This window comes from Schistocerca piceifrons, chromosome 3 (genome assembly GCF_021461385.2).
Source record: "Schistocerca piceifrons isolate TAMUIC-IGC-003096 chromosome 3, iqSchPice1.1, whole genome shotgun sequence".
In the NCBI taxonomy this organism is placed as follows: Eukaryota; Metazoa; Arthropoda; class Insecta; order Orthoptera; family Acrididae; genus Schistocerca; species Schistocerca piceifrons.
Genome location: NC_060140.1, coordinates 953,025,123 through 953,049,561, shown reverse-complemented (window position 1 = coordinate 953,049,561; position 24,439 = coordinate 953,025,123). Strand labels below are relative to the sequence as shown.

Genomic DNA, 24,439 nt, shown 5'->3' with positions numbered 1-24,439 from the left:
AAGCGGCCTTCCTTCTTCTTCTGTCAGGATATTAAATGAGCAAAATTGAAGCGATTCATTCTTGTGAACAGTTATGTCCGAAAATTACCTACTCGGTCACTTGCGATCGGATTGTGGCACGTCATGTGTTTAAGCCATGACCAGTCATCCGAGACCGCACGCCAGCATTGTAACACAGTCTGTAGGGGTGTACACCTTCTAACAATACAACCACTTCCAAAGTAGGTTAGAAATCAGATTAATAATGTTGCTCATGCAGCAAATGTTCGCTTTATCGGGCAACAACAAAGTTATTGACTGTCGATGGTATCATCAGAATGAAATAATGAAGTCACTGTAAAAAAGTCATTAATGTTGGCACTTAATGTTGAATGGATTCCCACGTAGATTTCGCCGAATTTGTTATGGCTCACCTTGTTGATTCTAGGGTCATTCCACTTTGACTGCTAGAAGGTCCAGATCTGTATTTTAGCAATATTTGAAGACCGAACAAATGCGTTTTTCAGGAAATTCTTAATGATCAAACAATCCCAGAACAATGGTATGGTAGAAATAATTTTTGATTTGGTGTTCACGATCCACATTTTTATTAAACTTCTTGTAAATTCACATATACTTCTTCTTAATTGTCACATCATCAAGAAAACAGTTTTGTATCGTTCTTCATATATTTAATTTACACTTTAACCAAACACAAGACTTGACTGTTCTTTTACAAAGCGAAATAACAACCTCACTTCTGCAGAGTGAAACCAAGACTGCTCTGTGAGCATTCGCGCCAAAATGGTTACAAGTAAGTCAAAGATTATGACAGTCTCACAGAAATGAATACACACAAAAACCATATCACTGTAATATATCGATACATCGGAGCACCTAAACATTAATAAAACCAAATGTGAGTATTGTCGCAAAAATATGTCTGTTAGTTCGCAGAAAAGTTGTACGATATTACTGGTATCGAGAATTGGGGTTGGAGTGCCGTAATGGTCACGTAAATAAAGAACCATTACAACATCCAGCCGTCTGGTGGCACACGATATTGCTAATTTTTTTTGTTTTGAACATAAAAAATTACTGCCAAGCATTTCAACCCTTATTTCATTCAGTACTCGTTGACCTTGACGACTGACGAGTGAAGCATCAGAAGCTCCCCATAATTTATACCTTGTCTCGGACTCTCGATGAGAGCTCACGGCCCTGTGCTATGCTGCCCATGGCCGATAAATGTCCCACAGTCCATGGGTAGGAATTCGCAGCTGTATGGAATTACAGTCAGGTGATATAGCGGGCCAGTCGGGGTGCGATAGGTTGTGAGTGTTCTTCATATCAAGAATGTATTTGTGCAGTGCTGTGTTTCAGCTGTTGTCATCTGGGAATACGGGACTTTTCACAATTCTGTTAGCACCATATGAGCTTTGTTTCTTCAGAATCTTTATAATTCTGTTAATTTCAGTCAAGGATCTTGGTGCTGCTGCTTGTTGTTTAAAGTTTTGTGGAGTGACATTTCTGATATATTCTCTTGCTTCTTCAGCCAAACCATTTAATCCTATTTTTTGAAGCTACGTTTAGAAAATGGTTGTCAGAAATACTAACAACTTGTGAATTACCAGTCACAACATTCTCGTTTAATTTCACTGGTTATGGTTAATTTAGTTATGGTATCTTGTACACTGACTGGTTGTCCTGTCCCACATTTCACAATATCCTGTGTAGTTATGACGCTTCTATTTGGATTATTAATTTTTTTCATGACGTGAGTGTTTCTGGACATTATAATGACTTTCCCTAAAATATTACAGTGTTTTTTTTAAGAATGTTAGTAATGTAATATCTTGAGTAATTCTGGTCTTCATATGAATTTTCGTCTTCCTCTTGCATGAGATTTTAATCCCTTTACTTACCCATGGCTTACTTGTCTTTCTAATCGATTTCTGGACATCTTTTTTGTAAAGCTATGTTGGAACTTTGCATAGAAGTGTTGGGCAGTGTGTCCAGTGTGCCTGTCGATCGCTTAGCGTCGCTCTTTTCAGTTCAGAGAGCAAAGTGATCACGTAGAAATGCCTGAAATAACAGTGTCTGCCGCCAAGTATGTGGATCTGGTGTGAGATATCGCCTGAAGCTGGCTAACTACTGTTGCGCATAAAAAGTTTTGTTTTTCACTGTGGTTCTCATTTCGCGACCGATCGGACCTTACTTTCCGAACAGCCCTCGTAATTTGATTTTTAAAACTGTCCCCCAAGAAAAACGCAGTCTATTAGGGTTTTTTTTTTTAATTTGCCCAAGCATGTTTCGACCTTCAAGTCTCGTTTTATTTATCAAACGACATTAACTATGAAGATGCAACTGTGCAGGTCGGCTTGCTTTTATGCGTTTTATAACTTAACACGGTATCATTTTTTGTTTCATCTTATTATCTCGACGCTACGGTCGCAGGTTCGAATCCTGTCTCGGGCATCGATGTGCGTGATGTCCTTAGGAGAGTTAGGTTTAATTAGTTTTAAGTTCTAGGCGACTGATGACCACAGAAGTTAAGCCACATAGTGCTCAGAGCCATTTTATTATTTCGACAGCATTATCTAGCGTTTCTACAAGCCAATAGAGTAGGCACAGCTCTCGATGAATTTGAGCAACCGCGTATCACTTTGCACGTACAAATGGAGTTACAGCACGCGCTTCACAACTGTTGGCAGTAACTATCTTCGAAGCCGCTGTTGTTTCCTTCTATCCACGGTCAAACGACTACTGAACTGAAACACTGATTTCTGATGACTCTGGATTCGTGCAACTTTGTTCTGAACCTCCAACATATAACTATATAAAGGGTCGTCAGATGAAAACGAGACATATGGAGAAAAGGTAAGTAAACTGTTTATTTTAATTTTATTCGTATTTGGAGCTTAAAACGTGACTGTATTCAAAACATTGGAGGTATGAATTAAACAACGCCTCCAGACACAACTTTTTCGTGTTTTATTAACTACACGATGCATTTCGGACCCTGTGGGTTCATCGTCATGTGTAATTTGTCTTAATAAATGTTTTATTTCTTCTCTTGAATGAGGTGAAATGCATATTCCCGTCACGGAAAGGTTTACATTTGCACACATATTTTTATTACTTCAAAAGTATTTCCAATAATTGTTAATACATTTACCTTACTGTGAAACAAAACGCTGAATGCCCTCACGGAAAATGTATGCGGTTACGTACGGAAACATGCTTGGACCCATGCATGCACCCATTCATCCGAAGAAAATCCTTTTTCAGGACGTCAAAAATACTGAAATGGCGTGGGGGGAGAAAACGATTGCGTAGAGGATGCTTACGCACTAGCCAGCGGAACTCCTGCAGCGTAGTCTAAACAAACTTGGCAACATGTGCCCGGGCATATCCTGCAACAGACGGATGCCGGTCGTCAACATTCCGGGCCATATGGACATGATGGCGCGCTTCTATTAACGCACTGCGGTACTTTGGACACTGAAAAAATTGAAGCGCTGGCCCACAAGTTCTTCTGGGAAGCTGTTCCGCATCCTCCATACAGTTCCTATTTCTCCTCACGTGATTTTCATATTTTTTGTGCTCTGAAGAAAGACATTCGTGGACGTCGATTTGCTACGGACGAACGGGTGCACCTCTGGGTATAATTTTGTAAGTGGGCTGCTTCTGTGTTGGCAGCACTGTGTAGCGCTTTGCATTGAATCTCTGACTGCGATTTCTTTGTAAGAGACTCTGTGGCTCGTTGGACTCGTTGGAAGTTAATCGGCAGTAGTGTTGGGCAGTTCGAAGTTAGTCGCCAGCAGTGATGGATGTGCTGTAAAGCAGTTGGAGGTGAACAGCCAGCAGTGACGGATGTTAGCTGTGAGAAGTTAGCAGTGATGGAGGGTAGAGGTCTGAAGTGTTAGCGTAGGCTAACGATCTGTACATGTTCGACTTGGAGATTTTATTCGTGATTATATACCTTTGAACTGGATGTCACATTATTAAGGTAAAAAATACATTATTGGATTTGCAACAAAATATTACCTTTGCTAATCACATGCCTATTAGTAGATAGTGGCTTTAGGAGTTAGACTCTTATTTATCGACGCTCGCTGTATTGCAGCAGCTTGCATTATCAAGATTTTTGTGAGGTAAATGCTTAATGAAATGTGTAGGTTATTGCTAGGATTTCTTTTTAGTCAGGGCCACTCATTTGAATTATTTGAAGTCGGGTTATCCTTTTTTTGAGCAGTCAGATTGCGTTGCGCTAGGATATTGTGGGTTTCATTCAGCAATTTAATTACAGCCACACTCATTTAAATACAGAAGTTCCAATTTCAATAGGCATTAGTAAACATTTTGCCGTTAACACATTGGCCGCCTTGTCTCACAGTGCGGTAAATATATTAACAGTTACGGCGATTACTTTTGAAACAATAAACAATTTAGTTTTTTTTTGCATACGTCTCGTTTTCATTTGATTTCCCCTTATAAATAAACCTTTTTTCGAATACGCCTCATATTTAATCTCTTCCTCACAATATTAGTAGACGTAATACATAAAGCAGAAAATTATAATAGCTAAAAGCCTCAAGTGTGAATTGTGTTCGGATATTAAACAAAAATGTGTAGCATTTATTGATTATGAGTTGAAAGTCCCCAAATAATAAACGTTGTGTGAAAATCACGTTGCTCGTGGATTTGTGCAACACTCTTTTACTGTGCAAAGTCCAGAGCTAGTACAGGGGTGACTTTCATATCAATGATTTTTTGATGTTCTGTTGGTGTGAGCTGCGCAATATCTAAAGGCAATTATTCTGTGGGATGATTAATTTATAAAACATTTTAAAAGTCGTTGTGTTTTGATGTTTCATTCAAATGCTTCTCTTTCGTACCGGTTTTTACCAGAGGAAATTTACCGAAAGCAGGAAGTGTAAGAAGTTACTTCCTTCGCTTTCAACAGTTCAGGAATGGTGGCTACAACCAAACGTATGGCACTTCTCTTGAAGATAAACCCACAGGCTTGCACAAGCGGGACCAGAGGGGGGCACCTGCTCCCTCCTGAAACCTGTCGCACGGAATTCTCGCACAGGTTGCCCACGGGAGTTAATGCCTATCCTTTGGCGCAGTGGTGATTTAGGCGTCCACTTGCACTTAATGTGGATGTGAAGATTTAAATAACATTGCCAAAACAGGTCCCAAACTATTCTCTGTACCTTCCTCTCACGGTGTTCGCAGAAAGACGGGAATTCTGGCTCCTATTATCAGTAAACAACATGGCTGCTGCATAACAGCCCAACATCCATCCTCAATTCCCACAAAGACGACCCCTTTTCCTGCTGCACAACTGAATCACAGCAACAGTTTATCATTTGTGGATAAAGGAGACCCGTCACGGTTTTTCTGACGCGACATTCAATTTTGTAGTTGCACATTGATTCTGGCAGACTCTGAAGAACACGGTGTTGCTTACTGTAGCTGTGTTCATCCAAATCTGTGCACCCAAGTGCATCAGTCGAAAACGGAATATCGTTTTCTGTGACAGAAGAGAGAGGGAAAAGAAGTGTGAAAAAATCAATCTAGAAATAATCTCCGCTTTAAGAAATGAGGTACTTTCAAATGCACAGCCTAAACTGCTGGTTTGGGGACATGAAATTTGGAGGATACATTCCTTGTCAGAGGCAGCCGGCTGCAGTGAAATGTTTCTTTCTAAAAGAAAAAAAAGTTCCCTAAAGGGGGTGAAAGGACGGTTCAAAGTTGTTTTGCCGAATCGACACCTAGCCTAAATTATTGGCCCTTGAAACATGGAATTTGGAGGATATATTTATATTTTATAGCAGGGCTCCCACCAAGGAAAGATTTTATAGAATCCAGCCCCTAGACAGCTGAAAACGTACTGATATAGTTTCTGGAGATGCGATGTGGCACAATCAAAGACCGGTTGAAATCATTTACCCTATGTGACAAAGGCCATCTACGAAAAAGAAATTTAACGATTCAACCAACCCCTGAGCATGTAAACTGCTTGCATGTGTGAAAAGCATATTAAAAGTTCCGTTCCCCAGCTCGCGTAGCGAAGAACTAATGTGACAGTACGTGTTGCATTGTGGCCCTTCCGCCCTAACTTTAGATGAACTTGTGTATAACAAAACCAAATTTCAGAAATTATTTTTCGCTGTGGTGTTAACGTCTCACGTCTCAATTTATTTTTCTAGTCCGATAAAATATTAGCCCCGAATGCCAATTGTTTTATACTAATGTCATCCGTAAACCAATTGTCGGATCTCGTTTGCTAGATGAAATGAGTTTCAGATCTTTCACAACATTTTTGATAAAGAGAGAGTACGATTTCCTTATGGATGTCAGTGAACGTATAAGGACGCGGGGCCAGTGCGAGAACTTTCAATCCACTTCCCCCCTCTCCCCGCTTCTCCTCCGTCAGCCATAACCTACCTTTCCTTGGCCTCTTGGTAAAACCTTTGAAAATAAATCTGAGTCTAGTGGTTGAGGAAATGGGCTGTTTTCTCTTTTTTAAAAAAATCCGCCAGTTGCGCGTAGGATTCGCCTACTGAGGTTCCGCCACAAACTTAATTATGGATACAGACAGACCACCTGTGCTGAGACTCTAGAATCTCGAAGATTCTTGTCTGTTATTGAAATGGATATTGGCAAGATATCGGCCCCTCGAATTCCAAGACTTTCGAGAATGTTTTAATTTTGTAGTCGGTTAACAATTGATGAAAGAAGTATTTTTTCGGGTGATCTGTCTTTTTTATTTACTTGTACCGTGAAATATTGCTTCTTTCCAAATTTCATGATCCTATGCCAGGGGCAAGTACCCTGTAGCTTGTAATCAGTGAGTTTGGAGGTATTCAATTATGTAAGATCAATAGACGTGTCTTCTGATTGCACTGACTTATAAGATAAACGTTTTTGCACCACCAAGGAATCACAGAGCTTAATGTGTGGGATAAATTTCAAGTTGATACGTCCATCCGTTCCTGAGGAAAGAATATCTTAACAGACGCCTAGACATTCTGACAAAAAAAAGAGAAATTATTTTTTTTCCGTGTGGTATAATTACAAATTCACAATTTTTGGAATTTTTCTTTATTTTTACAGTGTAGCCCCGCTTTTTGCCAAATTTCAGTTTTACCCTATAGATTCTGATGAGTGAGTTTTCGAGTATCAAATTATGTGACATATATGGCCGTATCTTTTGACTGCAGTGACTTACGAGCTTACATTTATTAAACCGCCAAGGTATCCGTAACCCTTAGTAGTTGACATAAATTTCAACTCATTCCCGAGAAAAAGGGTCTTAACAGACGGACGGATTGGCAAAAAAGTTTTTCTTAATTTGATATAAGTACAACAGATTTTGATAAGTGAGTTTTCGACTGTCAAAACATGTGACATAAATGACCGTATCTTTTGTTACACTGACTTAGAAGCTTGACTTTGTTACATCCCCAAGGGATCATAGATCTTAATGTGACATTAATTTAAACTTGATACATTTAACTGTTAGTGAGAAAATGGGATTTTAACAGTATAACAGACAAACCGACGGATAGCGAAGTCATCGTATAATGGTTCCGTTTTTACCGAATGAGGTACCAAACCCTAGTAAGTACTATATACATATTTCTTCGCAACAACAGTAAGTTTTTGAGTCCTACTCCAGCGTTAAATATTAAAAGAAGAAAATTAATATCCATTTAAAGTAATACCTGAGGTTTGTAAAATATTTTAAAGAAATCTCAAAGAACTACACGTATTATATTCTTCTAGGCTCAATAAAAAGTGCTATCTATTAAGATGGAAAGAACGAGCATAAAAAATTTCTGTTTTTTTTTAGTTTAATGATGAAACTTCTTAACTTTGTAAGCTACAAATTATTTAACTTTCCATCGGAAAAAGTGGGACAAAAATACAAAATATATCGTCCAGCAGTTTTTTATTCACATTTTAAACACAGAGAACGATTTAGATGCGTAGGATACATGATACACATGGAGAAAACAGGTCAACTCGCCGGGAAAATTTTAAAATTCACAGATCACTAAGTAGTCAAATTTTAGAAAATTGGAAGTGAAAGTATTTGGAAATTGATAGACAGAGACAAAATTATTGTGCATGCAACTGGAAAGCAAAACACAAATATTTATCCTTCCCCCTCTCTCTGTTTCTCCTCTTTCCCTTCAGTGTCCGCCTTCTCCACCACGTGCCTGTGTCCATCTCCTCATTTCCCCTCTCTGTTAGCCCATCTGCTCTTCCCCTTCTCTCTCCACCTTATCACATCCCCCTCCCCAATAGGAAGTTGCTGGTTCTTACCCCCAACAGGATTTATTTCCAGATAATAGGTAAAATGCACACGTATCTGTACACATGTTTCACTTTTATCTGTTTCGAAATTCGCCCTGCGGTTTTGTTTCCACGCATGTTTATGACGTGTCTCCTGAACTTTGTGCCGTGCAGTGATATAGTTTTGCAAGTACATGCAGTGGTATATGAGGACACTGTCTACAAAATGTGTTGCGAATGGAGATAGTAGTAAAGAAGTAATAAATTAGAACATCATGCATGATGCGGCAGTTTCCGACGTATCTCAGTATTTGACGTGAGTAGGTACATTCCGCGCCATGCGAGTATGTGGATACTGTCTGCAAAATATGCTGCGAATAGAGTTAGTAGCGTATAAGTAAAAAATTTAAACGTCATGTTCGATGTGGCAGTTTTTCACCCATTCAGTGTCTATGATGTCACACCCCCTGACTTATGTGTCGTAAATGGTATGATTTTTCTGTAACATTCAGTAGTATATGTGGATGCTGTCTGCAAAACGTCTCGCGAATAAAGTTATTATTATAAAGGTAATAAATTAAGACGGCATAACTGATGCGGGAGTTTCACTATATAAACAGCGGAAATGCAGTAAGCAATGAACTTTTATTCTTTCGTCGTGTTGGAAGGGGGAATCTCAGCGAGTTTTGAAATTATGTGCAAAGTCTGTTGCAAGCCACTAAGTGCTCACATTCTCCAACATCGAATGAATATAGTCTGGTTACTTGCGCGTCGTAATCTACGCTACTTCTTCATCCCCACCTCTTTGATAGAGAGGCGGTTTTTACTCCCACTGCGACTCTTTCCAAAGAGTAAGCGATATGTGTACCAAGTTTGGATGAAATCGACCCAGTGGTTTAGGAGGAGGTCTGGAACATGCATACATACATAAGTACATTTTTGTAATATGTATGGATGTATAACTTTTGCATTGTGCAAGGTAAGGTAGAATTTGGGTGAAATTTGAGCACAATAAGACGCGGATTTAACAGAAAAGCTTACATTTCAAATACATTTTCATTAACTAAGACAATTCTTGATACTGAAGTCAGTGTCCGCGCATAACCACACATTACGTAATCCAGTTTTCGGCTCGTTTGCGGATTCGTGTTTTCGCGAACGTTTTTGCTTGTACTGTAGTGTAGTTCTTGCTACTACACAAATACTGCATTTAGCTTGGCGCCCTGAGCAGCCGCTTGTGTCGTTTGAGCCAAGGAGAAGCGTATTGTATAAGAGTACATATGCACTTCTCACACAGCCAGCGTGTGGGTAAATGTCGTGTGGCTAGGGTCTCCCGTCGGCTAGACCGCTCGCCAGGTGCAAGTCTTTAGATTTGCCGCCACTTCGGCGACTTGCGCGTCGATGGAGATGAAATGATGATGATTAGGACAACACAACACCCAGTCCCTGAACGGAGAAAATCTCCGAGCCAGCCGGGAATCGAACCCGGGCCCTTCCGTCGCGCTGACCACTCAGCTACCAGGGGCGGACAGCGTGGGGGTGGTCTGTAATATACTCATATATCAACACGCACCAAATTTTCAAATGGTTCAAATGGCTCTGAGCACTACGGGACTTAGCAGCTGAGGTCATCAGTCCCCTGGAAGTCAGAACTACTTAAACCTAACTAACCTAAGGACATCACACACATCCTTGCCCGAGGCAGGATTCGAAACTGCATCCGTAGTGGTCGCGCAGTTCCAGACTGAAGCGCCTAGAACCGCTCGGCCACGAACAAATTTTCAGCTGTCGAACTCGTTAAAATCATTAATTTATTCATACAGATGACCGGTTTCGGTAATTCTGTTCCCATCATCAAATCTGCGAAAGACGGGACGGAAAATGCTAGGCTACAGCAACTAACATAATAGTACACATAATTAGATCCAAAATTTTCGATATGTGGAATTGCAACATATACATGTTTACATCATTATACCTTCTCCTCCTGCAGTACAGTACCATAAGTGGTGCTATAAATCTTTTTCTAAGAATACAATTCTTAATAACAAATTACATAAAATAAAAATAAATTATTATGTATGTTTTATAATGCCTTTTGTGAGCTAGTTTCATTACATCAAAATTACTCGAAATCAACGGTACAATCAATACATTACTGTACTTTTCATCTGTAAAATATACACTGTGCCTGTTTGTAAGCGTATTGTCATATTGCTGCCTTGGTTGCGGAGTATCTTTACGGGAAGCATTTTTTGCAGAGTCGAGCGCGGGATACGGAACTGTTATGTTGTATAGTGTGTAGCTCTGCATGTGAGAGGCATTGTTAGTATGGAAGTTGAAGTGTTGCTACAAGTGCTATTACAGTAAAGTGATAAAATAAGCAAATGATTCAGAGGAAAGTACGTCAAGAAGTAATTTAAAAATGAGCAGTGCTACTGATAAAGTACAGGGCTATTACAAATGATTGAAGCGATTTCATAAATTCACTGTAGCTCCATTCATTGACATATGGTCACGACACACTACAGATAAGTAGAAAAACTCATAAAGTTTTGTTCGGCTGAAGCCGCACTTCAGGTTTCTGCCGCCAGAGCGCTCGAGAGCGCAGTGAAACAAAATGGCGACAGGAGCCGAGAAAGCGTACGTCGTGCTTGAAATGCACTCACATCAGTCAGTCATAACAGTGCAACGACACTTCAGGACGAAGTTCAACAAAGATCCACCAACTGCTAACTCCATTCGGCGATGGTATGCGCAGTTTAAAGCTTCTGGATGCCTCTGTAAGGGGAAATCAACGGGTCGGCCTGCAGCGAGCGAAGAAACGGTTGAACGCGTGCGGGCAAGTTTCACGCGTAGCCCGCGGAAGTCGACGAATAAAGGAAGCAGGGAGCTACACGTACCACAGCCGCGGGTTGGAAAATCTTACGGAAAAGGCTAAAGCAGAAGCCTTGCCGTTTACAATTGCTACAAGCCCTGACACCCGATGACAAAGTCAAACGCTTTGAATTTTCGGCTCATGGAAGAGGATCCGTTCAGTGCGAAACTTGTTTTCAGTGCTGAAGCAACACTTTTTCTTAATGGTGAAGTGAACAGACACAATGTGCGAATCTGGGCGGTAGAGAATCCTCACGCATTCGTGCAGCAAATACGCAATTCACCAAAAGTTAACGTGTTTTGTGCAATCTCACGGTTTAAAGTTTACGGCCCCTGTTTCTTCTGCGAAAAAAATGTTACAGGACACGTGTATCTGGACATGCTGGAAAATTGGCTCATGTCACAACTGGAGACCGACAGCACCGACTTCATCTTTCAACAGGATGGTGCTCCACCGCACTTCCATCATGATGTTCCGCATTTCTTAAACAGGAGATTGGAAAACCGATGGATCGGTCGTGATGGAGATCATGATCACCAATTCATGTCATGGCCTCCACGCTCTCCCGACTTAACCCTATGCGATTTCTTTCTGTGTGGTTATGTGAAAGATTGTGTTTAAACCTCCTCTACCGAGAAACGTGCCAGAACTGCTAGCTCGCATCAACAATGCTTTCGAACTCATTGATGGGGAGATGCTGCGCCGAGTGTGGGAGGAACTTGATTATCGGCTTGATGTCTGCCGAATCACTAAAGGGGCACATATCGAACATTTGTGAATGCCTAAAAAAACTTTGAGTTTTTGTATGTGTGTGCAAAGCTTTCTGAAAATATCTCAAATAATAAAGTTATTGTAGAGCTGTGAAATCACTTCAATCATTTGTAATAACCTTGTATATGTGCATCCTCTCGTTGCGTGTCGTACCGTACTGTATCAATCATCCGCGCCGTGTTCGGTCTCCCAGAATGAACTGATGTGAATCAGTAGAAATTAGTTACCATACAAGAGTGCAGTCAAGTGCCAGTGTCTTGTAGCGAGCGTGAGGACGTGCGTTCGATCCTCGCGTTTCCGCATCATCAACAATCAGCCGCGCCGCGACGGTTACGCGCACGCTCGTGCAAGTGAGAAGTGAGAACTGAAAAATTAACTCTACGAACAGTGTTAAAATATCATTACTAGTGACAAGGACTGGTACCAAATATCAGTGTATGCGTGACGAGCGTAAGAACTTTCGTTCAATCACCGCGTTCCGCATCATCAACAATCAACCGCGTCGTGTCGGTTACGCGTACGCTCGTCCGAATGATATTGTGGACTGTTAATCATCCATTAACTGGGATAACACTTCTGAATTAAACAGTGCAACCTGCGATTTTCTTTAATCGTCTCAAAATAGTTGTTCATACCAGACGTAGAACAGTGTTACAGTGTTGTGCTTAACGTTGAGTGGCTCCCCTTACTCGCTTGCATATTTCGGTAGATAATTTCAGGCAAGCCAGCAGCAGTGTGGAGCAGAACAGTACGACCGCCGTGGGATTATCAGGTATGTGGTGTGGACAGGGCGCACGGTCAAGAAAAGCAGAGGCGACAACCCCAGTTTAAGGGTCCCCACCCCCATTTGTACTCCGGGCGTGTTACATGTTTACGAATGGAGCTACTATGAATATTTTGCATCTTTGTTAGCAAATATGCCGTTTTTATTAGCTTCTATACAATACGTCTTTCGACGTGTAGGTGAGACCTCTTTAGATAAGGATTGGAATGTGATGTAATTCTGTATGAAAAAATGCATAAAGGATGAACTGTAAAATGTTTTTAAAATTGCGACGATTGGACACTGACCATATTCTGCTAAATGACGGCATTTTGCATTAGTTATCTAAGATGACTATCACGTGAACATATTTGTTGCAGGACAACCATATCTAAGAGTACGCTGGTAATGCCAGATTAAGGGCTCAGCTAAGAGTGATTGCAATCCCACATGGTGTAATAACTGTACCTTTCTTATATTAAACCTTGGAAGAGTGTTCACCTAGACATCAAATTGACATAGGCGTCAGGTTATAGGATTCCACTTGGACATCGAGTGACGTGTTGTCTTGGATAAACTCATGTAAAACTTCGTAATTGACAACAAATATACAAACATTAATTAGCTCCATCGTTGCTACATATGCCTTGAATGTGTTCTTGATGAAATGTCATATCTGTGTCTGTACGTTCCGAGCTACTCCTTGATGTACTAAAATTAGCCTTAGCTGTACACAGAGAGCTTTTAAGTGGTTACAGGTTGTATCGGTTGTAATTTTTTATAAAGGAAAATTTGATAAGGGTTATTAAGAATTGTTTATGAAAGAGGTTTAAAAATTTTGCGAAATAATATAAAAAGGTTTATGTATACATTACGTTTTATCACTTCTGTACATTGTTTTGCGGGCAGTTTTTTTAATTTACAATACTGCTGGGGTTTTTGGTATGATAATGATATAGGCATATGTGAGAAGATAGTATCGATTTGTACTACGACTGCGTCATCTCATGTATTTGGGTATCACTAAGAATGTTTACACTGGAATCTCAGTTGTAAAGTGGTGATGAATGTGAGCAATTGTAATCGACGGAGTAATATATACGTACAAAGTTGTTGTTTTAAAATTGACGTGGCGACTTCTAGTATAGCTCACAATACCTAGCATGGATATACACTGTATAGCGCCACTTACTGTACTGAAACAGTGGAGTCTGTAATTATATAAACGTATGTATGTTGCTATTACATGTATTGCAAATTTTGGATATAATTATATGTGCTGTAGTGTAAGTTGCTGTATCCTAGCATTTGCGGTCGCATCTTTTGCAGATCCGATGATGGCAACAGAGAATTACCGAAACCGGTCATCAGTATGAATAAATAATTGTAGTGATCTTGGCAGTTGAAATTTTATTCAGTTTTCGTAAGAGTACATGTTTGTAATTCTTATTCACGCCAGCCAGTGGATTCGGAACTGTTTTACTAACCCACGTAAATAACGTGCGTAATAGAAGAAGGTGCAAATTGTCACCGCTGGGAGATTATACTGCTCCACTGTTTTCATGACTATTCTAGAAGACTTCCGAATCGATAAGGACACGTTCAGATTCCTTTGTACAGAATTAACAAATGTTCCTTTTCGTTAACTCAAAAAACGTTCAAACGGCTGTAAGCACTATGGGACTTAACATCTGAGGTCATCAGTCCCCTAGAACTTAGAACTACTTAAACCTAACTAACCTAAAGACATCACACACATCCATGCCCGAGACAGGATTCGAACCTGCGACCGTAGCAGTTCCGCCGTTCCGGACTGCAGCGCCTAGAACCGCAAGACCACCGCGGCCGGCCTTCAAAGTCTTTTAATTGCCACTGTGCAGCCATAATATCGTCGGAAACATTTTCACGTGAACGACCTGAGTGCAAATGGCAGCTCCGCCTATGCACTATCCTTTTACATCTTGCTGACGCGTACTACCGTCGTCTGTGTATCTTCATGTTGCTATCCCATGACTTTTGTCACCTCAATGTAATTTATATACGAAGTAATTTAAACAACGGGTCGTCACGAATCGAGACATAGAGCACTTAACAGGTGAAGTGTTTAATAAACGGCCGGCAGCAGCTCCAAAATATTTGTTCTCACGCTTCTTATACGGCTCCACACAAATACAGTGATACACGGCACTGCAGAGAGGCTTACTGATGAAGTGTTGGTCGGATGTGCAGCTCATGTATGGGCTCAGTGACTGCAGTGGAAGATCGGAAAAAGGATGTTATGTTGAGTCTTTTCAGCTGTGACACCAACCACATCACATGATAATATATTACAGGCTTCTTCACTGTCGTGAAGATTCTTTCACAGAAGTAAAGGTAATTGAGATAACAAACGCAATAAATAGTAATTCCATTATTGATGTTGTTGAGACAGCAACGTACGGTACCCACTGAATAAAGGAACTGAAAGTAAATTTATGGCTGGTTGCTGTCCGAACAACATCAACATTTGTCTTCAAATAACAGCCACAGTCTCAAACCATGTCATCATATGACAAAATTGCAGTAATTCCAGTATTGCTGTTGACACATGACCAGCACAGATTCAGAAAATATCGTTCCTGTGAAACACAGCTGACTCTTTTTCACACAAAGCAATGAAAGCTATTGACAGGGGATCTCAGGTTGATTCCGCTTTTCTAGGATTCCAGAAGGCTTTTGACACCGTTCCTCATAAGCAGCTTCTAGTCGAATTGAGTCCCTACGGAGTATAATTTCAGTTGTGCGATTGGATTTGTCATTTCCTGTCAGAAAGATCAGTCTGTAGTAACTGACGGAAAGTCGTCTAGTGAAACCTAAGTGATATCTGAGCTTCCTCAAGGAAGAGCTCTAGGATCTCTGTTGTTTCTGATCTCAATAAACAATTTGCGAGACAATAAGAAAGGCTTTGTTAGTCTGGTAGAGCCATCATAAGATGAAAACCAACTGCAGAGTGATTTAGAGAAGATACCTGTGTGGCGCTACAACTGGCAGCTGAACGTAAGCAATAAAAAGTCTGAGGTCAGTCACAAGAGTACAAAAAAAATCCTTTAAATTTCCGTAACATGATGAATTACACAAATTTGAAGATTGTCGATACATCTAAATACTTAGGAATTACAAATACGAACAACTTAAAAGTGAAACTGTCACATAGAAAATGCTATAGGGAAGGCGAGCCAATGACTCCATTTTATTGGCATAACACTTACAAGATCCAACAAATCTGCTACAGAGATTGTCTGCACTACGCATCCTGATAAAGTTTGGAAGTGTTGCAAAGATTGGAAATTTGCTTTAAATGTACAGAAAGGTAAAACTGTGCACTTCACAACAGACATCAATCACTCACATTTGGAATCGGTCAACTAATACAAATACCTGGGTGTAAAGATTTGCAGCAATATGAAATGGAATGATCATATAGTCCCAATCGCAGGTAATGCAGGATGTGGACTGCAGTTTATTGGTAGAATACTAGGGAAATACAATCAGTCTAAAAAGGAGAACGCATTATTGTGGCCAAGATAGATACGAAGCCCACACCTACTACAGTAGTACAAGTTTATATGCCAACTGGCTCTGCAGATGACGAAGAAATTGAAGAAATGTATGATGAAATAAAAGAAATTAAGATTGTGAAGGGAGACGAAAATTTAATAGTCATGGGTGACTGTAATTCGAGTGTAGGAAAAGGGAGAGAAGGAAACATAGTAGGTGAATATGGATTGGGGCTAAGAAATCAAGGAGGAAGCCGCCTGGTAGAATTTTGCACAGAGCACAACATAATCATAACAAACACTTGGTTTAAGAATCATGAAAGAAGGTTGTATACATGTAAGAACCCTGGAGATACTAAAAGGTATCAGATAGATTATATAATGGTAAGACAGAGATTTAGGAACCAGGTTTTAAATTGTAAGACATTTCCAGGGGCAGATGTGGACTCTGACCACAATCTATTGGTTATGACCTATAGATGAAAACTGAAGAAACTGCAAAAAGATGGGAATTTAAGGAGATGGGACCTGGATAAACTGAAAGAACCAGAGGTTGTACAGAGCTTCAGGGAGAGCATAAGGGAACAATTGACAGGAATGGGGGAAAGAAATACATTAGAAGAAGAATGGGTAGCTTTGAGGGATGAAGTAGCGAAGGCAGTAGAGGATCAAGTAGGTAAAAAGACGAGGGCTAGTAGAAATCCTTGGGTAACAGAAGAAATATTGAATTTAATTGATGAAAGGAGAAAATATAAAAATTCAGTAAGTGAAGCAGGCAAAAAGGAATACAAACGTCTCAAAAATGAGATCGACAGGAAGTGCAAAATGGCTAAGCAGGGATGGCCAGAGGACAAATGTAAGGATGTAGAGGCCTATCTCACTAGGGGTAAGATAGCTACTGCCTACAGGAAAATTAAAGAGACCTTTGGAGATAAGAGAAAGACTTGTATGAATATCAAGAGCTCAGATGGAAACCCAGTTCTAAGCAAAGAAGGGAAAGCGGAAAGGTGGAAGCAGTATATAGAGGGTCTATACAAGGGCGATGTACTTGAGGACAATATTATGGAAATGGAAGAGCATGTAGATGAAGATGAAATGGGAGATATGATACTGCGTGAAGAGTTTGACAGAGCACTGAAAGACCTGAGCCGAAACAAGGCCCCCGGAGTAGACAACATTCCATTGGAACTACTGACGGCCTTGGGAGAGCCAGTCCTGACAAAACTCTACCATCTGGTGAGCAAGATGTATGAAACAGGCGAAATACCCTCAGACTTCAAGAAGAATATAATAATTCCAATCCCAAAGGAAGCAGGTGTTGACAGATGTGAAAATTACCGAACTATCAGTTTAATAAGTCACAGCTGCAAAATGCTAACACGAATTCTTTACAGACGAATGGAGAAACTAGTAGAAGCCAACCTCGGGGAAAATCTGTTTGGATTCCGTAGAAACACTGGAACACGTGAGGCAATACTGACCTTACGACTTATCTTAGAAGAAAGATTAAGGAAAGGCAAACCTACGTTTCTAGCATTTGTAGACTTAGGGAAAGCTTTTGACAATGTTGATTGGAATACTCTCTTTCAAATTCTGAAGGTGGCAGGGGTAAAATACAGGGAGCGAAAGGCTATTTACAATTTGTACAGAAACCAGATGGTACTTATAAGAGTCGAGGGACATGAAAGGGAAGCAGTGGTTGGGAAGGGAGTAAGACAGGGTTGTAGCTTCTCCCCGATGTTGTTCAATCTGTATATTGAGCAAGCAGTAAAGGAAACAAAAGAAAAATTCGGAGTAGGTATTAAAATCCATGGAGAAGAAATAAAAACATTGAGGTTCGCCGATGACATTGTAATTCTGTCAGAGACAGCAAAGGACTTGGAAGAGCAGTTGAATGGAATAGACAGTGTCTTGAAAGGAGGATATAAGATGAACATCAACAAAAGCAAAACAAGGATAATGGAATGTAGTCGAATTAAGTCGGGTGATGCTGAGGGAATTAGATTAGGAAATGAGGCACTTAAGGTAGTAAAGGAGTTTTGCTATTTGGGGAGCAAAATAACTGATGATGGTCGAAGTAGAGAGGATATAAAATGTAGGCTGGCAATGGCAAGGAAAGCGTTTCTGAAGAAGAGAAATTTGTTAACATCCAGTATTGATTTAAGTGTCAGGAAGTCATTTCTGAAAGTATTCGTATGGAGTGTAGCCATGTATGGAAGTGAAACATGGACGATAACTGGTTTGGACAAGAAGAGAATAGAAGCTTTCGAAATGTGGTGCTACAGAAGAATGCTGAAGATAAGATGGGTAGATCACGTAACTAATGAGGAGGTATTGAATAGGATTGGGGAGAAGAGAAGTTTGTGGCACAACTTGACTAGAAGAAGGGATCGGTTGGTAGGACATGTTTTGAGGCATCAAGGGATCACCAATTTAGTATTGGAGGGCAGCGTGGAGGGTAAAAGTCGTAGAGGGAGACCAAGAGATGAATACACTAAGCAGATTCAGAAGGATGTAGGTTGCAGTAGGTACTGGGAGATGAAAAAGCTTGCACAGGATAGAGTAGCATGTAGAGCTGCATCAAACCAGTCTCAGGACTGAAGACCACAACAACAACAACAACTAAAAAGGAGACAGCATACAAAATATTCGTATTGCTCATTTTGGAATATTGTTCAAGTGTGTTGGACCCGCGACAAATCTAACAGAGGATACTGACCGGACGCATAGGACAGCACGAACGTTCACATGTTACTCCACCCCATTAGAGAGTGTAACGAAGATGCTAAAATAACTGAACTGGTACACGCTTGAAGATAGATACATTCTATCCCGTGAGAATCTACGTAGAAAGTTTCTGGCACCAACTTTTAAGTGATGAATCTAGGAATATACTACAATCCCCTACGTATCGTTTCCATAGGTATCGCGAAGACAAGATTAGACTAACAGAGAAATGTATAAATTTGGGTGGTGTCTGTTCTGTCGGACATGTCCCACAGAACAGACAACACTAAAATATATTCATTTCTCTAAGAGTACGACGGCTCCTTGACGTCTGTTTCAGCGCACTAACATAGGGGGGAGGGGGAGCTTAAAAGACGATCGATGATGCATTGGACCGTGTGGTAAGCTGGACGGTCCGGCACAAATGTTCAACTTTCTCCATTGCATTACAATAACTCCCTGTGCGGCTGGAAGACACGAATTCGCGCTTATCTCTTCCCTTTCTTTTCTTTCTCTGTCCTCTATTTCACATACATAGACTAATTACCGTTTGCACAGAGACATGTGAACCATCATTCTTCCTGTGCCCCATGTGCGAAAGGAACGGGAAAAAGCCCCAATAACTGGCACGTACCCTCTGCCATGCACTTCACAATAGTATGCAGAGTACAGATGTAGATGTAGGTGTAGATGTAGATGCAGAATACCCTTGTCAGTCCTCTTCTGCAATACTACTGCGCGGAGTTGGATTCTTACTAAATAGGATTGACGGAGGGCATCGAATAAGTTGAAAAAAGGGCAGCTTGTTTTGTGTTGTTGCAAAATAGCGGATATGATAAGGCAGTTTGGTTAACAATCATTAAAACAAAGGCGTTTTCGTTTGGCGAGGTCTTTTCACGAAATTTCAATAACCATTTTTCTCCTCCTAATGCGGAAATAGTTGACTCCAAACTATATAGCGAAAAATGACCATCGTAATAAAATAATTGAGAGCTCGCAGTGAAAGATTTTGGGCGTTCGCACGTGATATTCGAAAGTGGGACGGCCGAAAAATAGTCTGAAATTGGGCCTATGAACCATCTGCCAAACACTTAAGTCTGAATTGCCGCGTACTCATGTAGATGCAGATGTAACTTACACGGATGAGCACGTGTCCCTTGAACCAAAATGCTCAAAAAATATCCCTGAGCAAGCTAAATTTTGTCGCTGGAGTTCGGATTCGCTCTATTTAAATACGACAGTTGTCTGCATCTACATCTACATGAGTGATCTGCAATTCATATATAAATCCTTGGGAGAGAGTTCACAGAATGCCTTTCATTCTGTTTCTCAACCTTTCCACACTCTAATAGTACTTGAGAAAATGATTATCTAAACCTTTCCGTGCGACCACTGATATATATCTCTTGAGTTATTACAATGGCCGCTTCTCCCTATGTAAGTGGGAATCAACAAAACACGTTCGCATTCGGAGAAGAAAGTTAGTGATCGATATTTTGTGAAAAGATCTCGCGGAAAAGAAAACCGCCTCTATTTTAATCATTGCCACACCAACTCGCGGTCCGCATCTCGTGGTTGTGCGGTAGCGTTCTCGCTTCCCACGCCCGGGTTCCCGGGTTCGATTCCCGGCAAGGTCAGGGATTTTCTCTGCCTCGTGATGACTGGGTGTTGTGTGCTGTCCTTAGGTTAGTTAGGTTTAAATAGTTCTAAGTTCTAGGGGACTGATGACCATAGATGTTAAGTCCCATAGTGCTCAGAGCCATTTGAACCATTTTTGAACCAACTCGCGTATCATATCCGTGACTCTCTCTCTCCTTATTCCGTGATAGCAGAAAAAGAGTAGGACTTGTTTTATATTCTTCGCTATCCTCCATCAATCCTATCTCGTGAGAGTCCCATGCCACGCAACACTACTCTAACAGAGGACGTACAATCATTGTGTAGGTGTTCTCTTTAGAGGATTCGCAACTGATAAAACTCAGTCTTTGTTTCTCCTTAACCATAACATTCGCTATGTCATCGTTACAATTTTTGTCAGGGTTAACAAGTGCGTTAAACCTAGATTAATTGAACTGGCAGTCTTTAAATTCGTGTGGCTATGGTGTAACAGAAACGCAACGGATCTTTTTAATATTCCTGCATAGGACCTCACAATTTTTATTGTTCAAGGTCAATAGACAGTATGGCGTAACAGAAACGCAACGGATCTTTTTAATACTCCTGTGTAGGACCTCACACTTTTTATTGTTCAAGGTCAATTGACAGTTTTCGCACCACAAAGATATGCTGTCTAAATAATTTTCTAATTTGAACTGAATCTTCGGATGACTTTACTAGACGATAAATGACAGATTCGTCTGCAAACAATCCAAGATAGCAGTTCATATTGTCTCCCAAATAACTTATGTAGATTAGAAATAGCAGAGTGTCTACCACACTTTCTTGGGGAACGCCAGATGTCACCTCTGTTCCACTCGATGACTTCCCGTCAATTACTAGGAATTGTGACCTTTCTGACGTGAAATCACGAATCCAGTCGCATAACTGAAGCGATACTCCATAGGCACACAATTTTACCAAAAGCCGCTTGTAAAGAACTTTGTCAGAATCCTTCTGGAAAACTAGAAATATGGAATCAGTTTGAGATCATCTGTTGGTAGTTCTCATTAGTTAATGAGAATAAAGAGCTAGTAGCGTTTCATAAGAAGAACATTTCCTGAATCCGTGCCGACTATACAGGGTGGTCCATTGATCGAGACCAGGCCAAATATCTCACGAAATAAGCGTCAAACGAAAAAACTACAAAGAACGAAACTTGTCTAGCTTGAAGGGGGAAACCAGATGGCGCTATGGTTGGCCCGCTAGATGGCGCTGTCATAGATCAGATATCAACTTCGTTTTTTTAAAATAGGAACCCCCATTTTTATTACATATTCGTGTAGTACGTAAAGAAATATGAATGTTTTAGTTGGACCACTTTTTTCGCTTTGTGATAGTCACAAACATATGGCTCACAATTTTAGACGAACAGTTGGTAACAGGTAGGTTTTTTAAATTAAAATACAGAACGTAGGTACGTTTGAACATTTTATTTCGGTTGTTCCAATGTGATACATGTACCTTTGTGAACTTATCATTTCTGTGAACGCATTCTGTTACAGCGTGATTACCTGTAAATACCACATTAATGCAATAAATGCTCAAAATGATGTCCGTCAACCTCAATGCATTTGGCAATACGTGTAACGACATTCCTCTCAACAGCGAGTAGTTCGCTTTCCGTAATGTTCGCACATGCATTGACAATGCGCTGATTCATGTTGCCAGGCGTTGTCGGTGGATCACGACAGCAAATATCCTTCAACTTTCCCCACAGAAATAAATCCGGGGACGTCAGATCCGATGAACGTGGGGGCCATGGTATGGTGCTTCGACGACCAATCCACCTGTCATGAGATATGCTATTCAACCGCACGCGAGCTATGTGCCGGACATCCGTCATGTTGGAAGTACATCGCCATTCTGTCATGCAGTGAAACATCTTGTAGCAACATCGGTAGAACATTATGTAGGAAATCAGCATACATTGCACCATTTAGATTGTCATCTATAAAATGGGGGCCAATTATCCTTCCTCCCATAATTAACCCGCCAAGGTCGCTGGTGTTCTACTTGTCGCAGCCATCGTGGATTTTCCGCTGCCAGTAGTGCATATTATGCCGGTATATGTTACCGCTGTTGGTGAATGACGCTTTGTCGCTAAATAGAACGCGTGCAAAAAATCTGCCATCGTCCCGTAATTTCTCTTGTGTCCAGTGGCAGGACTGTACACGACGTTCAAAGTCTTCGCTATGCAATTCCTGGTGCATAGAAATACGGTACGGGTCCAATCGATGTTTATGTAGCATTCTCAACACCGACGTTTTTGAGATTCTCGATTCTCGCGCAATTTGTCTGCTACTGATGTGCGGATTAGCCGCGACAGCAGCTAAAACACCTACTTGGAAATCATCATTTGTTGCAGGTCGTGGTTGACGTTTCACATGTGGCTGAACACTTCCTGTTTCCTTAAATAACGTAACTATCCAGCAAACGGTCTGGACACTTGGATGATGTCCAGGATACCGAGCAGCATACACAGCACACGCCCATTGGGCATTTTCATCACAACTGCCATACATCAACACGATATCGACCTTTTCCGCAATTGGTAAACGGTCCATTTTAACACGGGTAATGTATCACGAAGCAAATACCGTCCGCACTGGCGGAGTATTACGTGATACCACGTACTTACACGTTTGTGACTATTACAGCGCCATCTGTCACAAAGTGAAAAAAGTGGTCCAACTAAAACATTCATATTTCTTTACGTACTACGCGAATATGTAATAAAAAATGGGGGTTCCTATTTAAAAAAAAAACGCAGTTGATATCCGTTTGACCTATGGCAGCGCTATCTAGCGGGCCAACCACAGCGCCATCTGGTTTCCCCCTTCAAGCTAGACGAGTTTCGTTCTTTGTAGTTTTTTCGTTTGGTGCTTATTTCGTGAGATATTTCGCCCGGTCACTATCAATGGACCACCCTGTATGTCAGTAGAACGTTTTCTTCGATGTGTTTCCCAATGTTCGAACACAGTACAGTGTATGTTCTAGAATCTTACTGCAAATTGACGCCAGTGGTATGGGTCTGTAATTCATGTGGATTGTAGGTACATGGCGACAGGCTGCCAGAAAACATCCGTGAGGAGGTGAGTACTGGGACGTGTGCGTTAGTACTGTGTGTGTGGTACTTACAGGCATGAGTGCAGGAAGCGGCGGCGACCATGAAGACGAGGGCGGCAATGTTGGCTGCCATCCCGCGGTGCGGCGTCCACGGACTGTCGCACAGGCCTACGGCCCAGCGGGACATTACTAATGGTTTGCCACCAGCTAACCGTTAACCGCACCCTTTACTTAGACCTCCATTTCACAGACCCCAATGCTGTGGCCTTCTTCCCCACTTCGTGTATCGTACGTCCACTCCGTTAAGTCCCGTTCCTGTCAAGAGACTACAACGAAACACACTGAACAAACAAATTAGTCACCGCCAGGGCACATAACGATAATATCGACTCAAGATTTTTTTTAAATTTGTTTTGTGTCATCAGTCTTTTGACTCGTCTGATGCGATTCACCACGAATTCCTCTCTTGTGTCAACCTCTTCATCACAGAGCAGCACTCGCACCTCTACATCTACATACATACTCCGCAATCCACCACACGGTGCGTGGCGGAGGGTACCTCGTACCACAACTAGCATCTTCTCTCCCTGTTCCACTCCCAAACAGAACGAGGGAAAAATGACTGCCTATATGCCTCTGTACGAGCCCTAATATCTCTTATCTTATCTTTGTGGTCTTTCCGCGAAATGTAAGTTGGCGGCAGTAAAATTGTACTGCAGTCAGCCTCAAATGCTGGTCCTCTAAATT

General features: G+C 41.0%; 1 protein-coding gene across 1 annotated transcript in view; it reads right to left on the bottom strand.

Annotated features, from left to right (window-relative positions):
* The window catches only part of LOC124789263 (L-ascorbate oxidase-like), a 181,588-nt gene extending 157,709 nt beyond the window's left edge, over positions 1–23,879 (bottom strand). The window contains exon 1 of the mRNA XM_047256560.1: positions 23,765–23,879. Within this exon, the coding sequence (XP_047112516.1) occupies positions 23,765–23,879 (115 nt within the window). The remainder of the gene's footprint in view (positions 1–23,764) is intronic.
* Between the last annotated feature and the right edge of the window lie 560 nt (positions 23,880–24,439).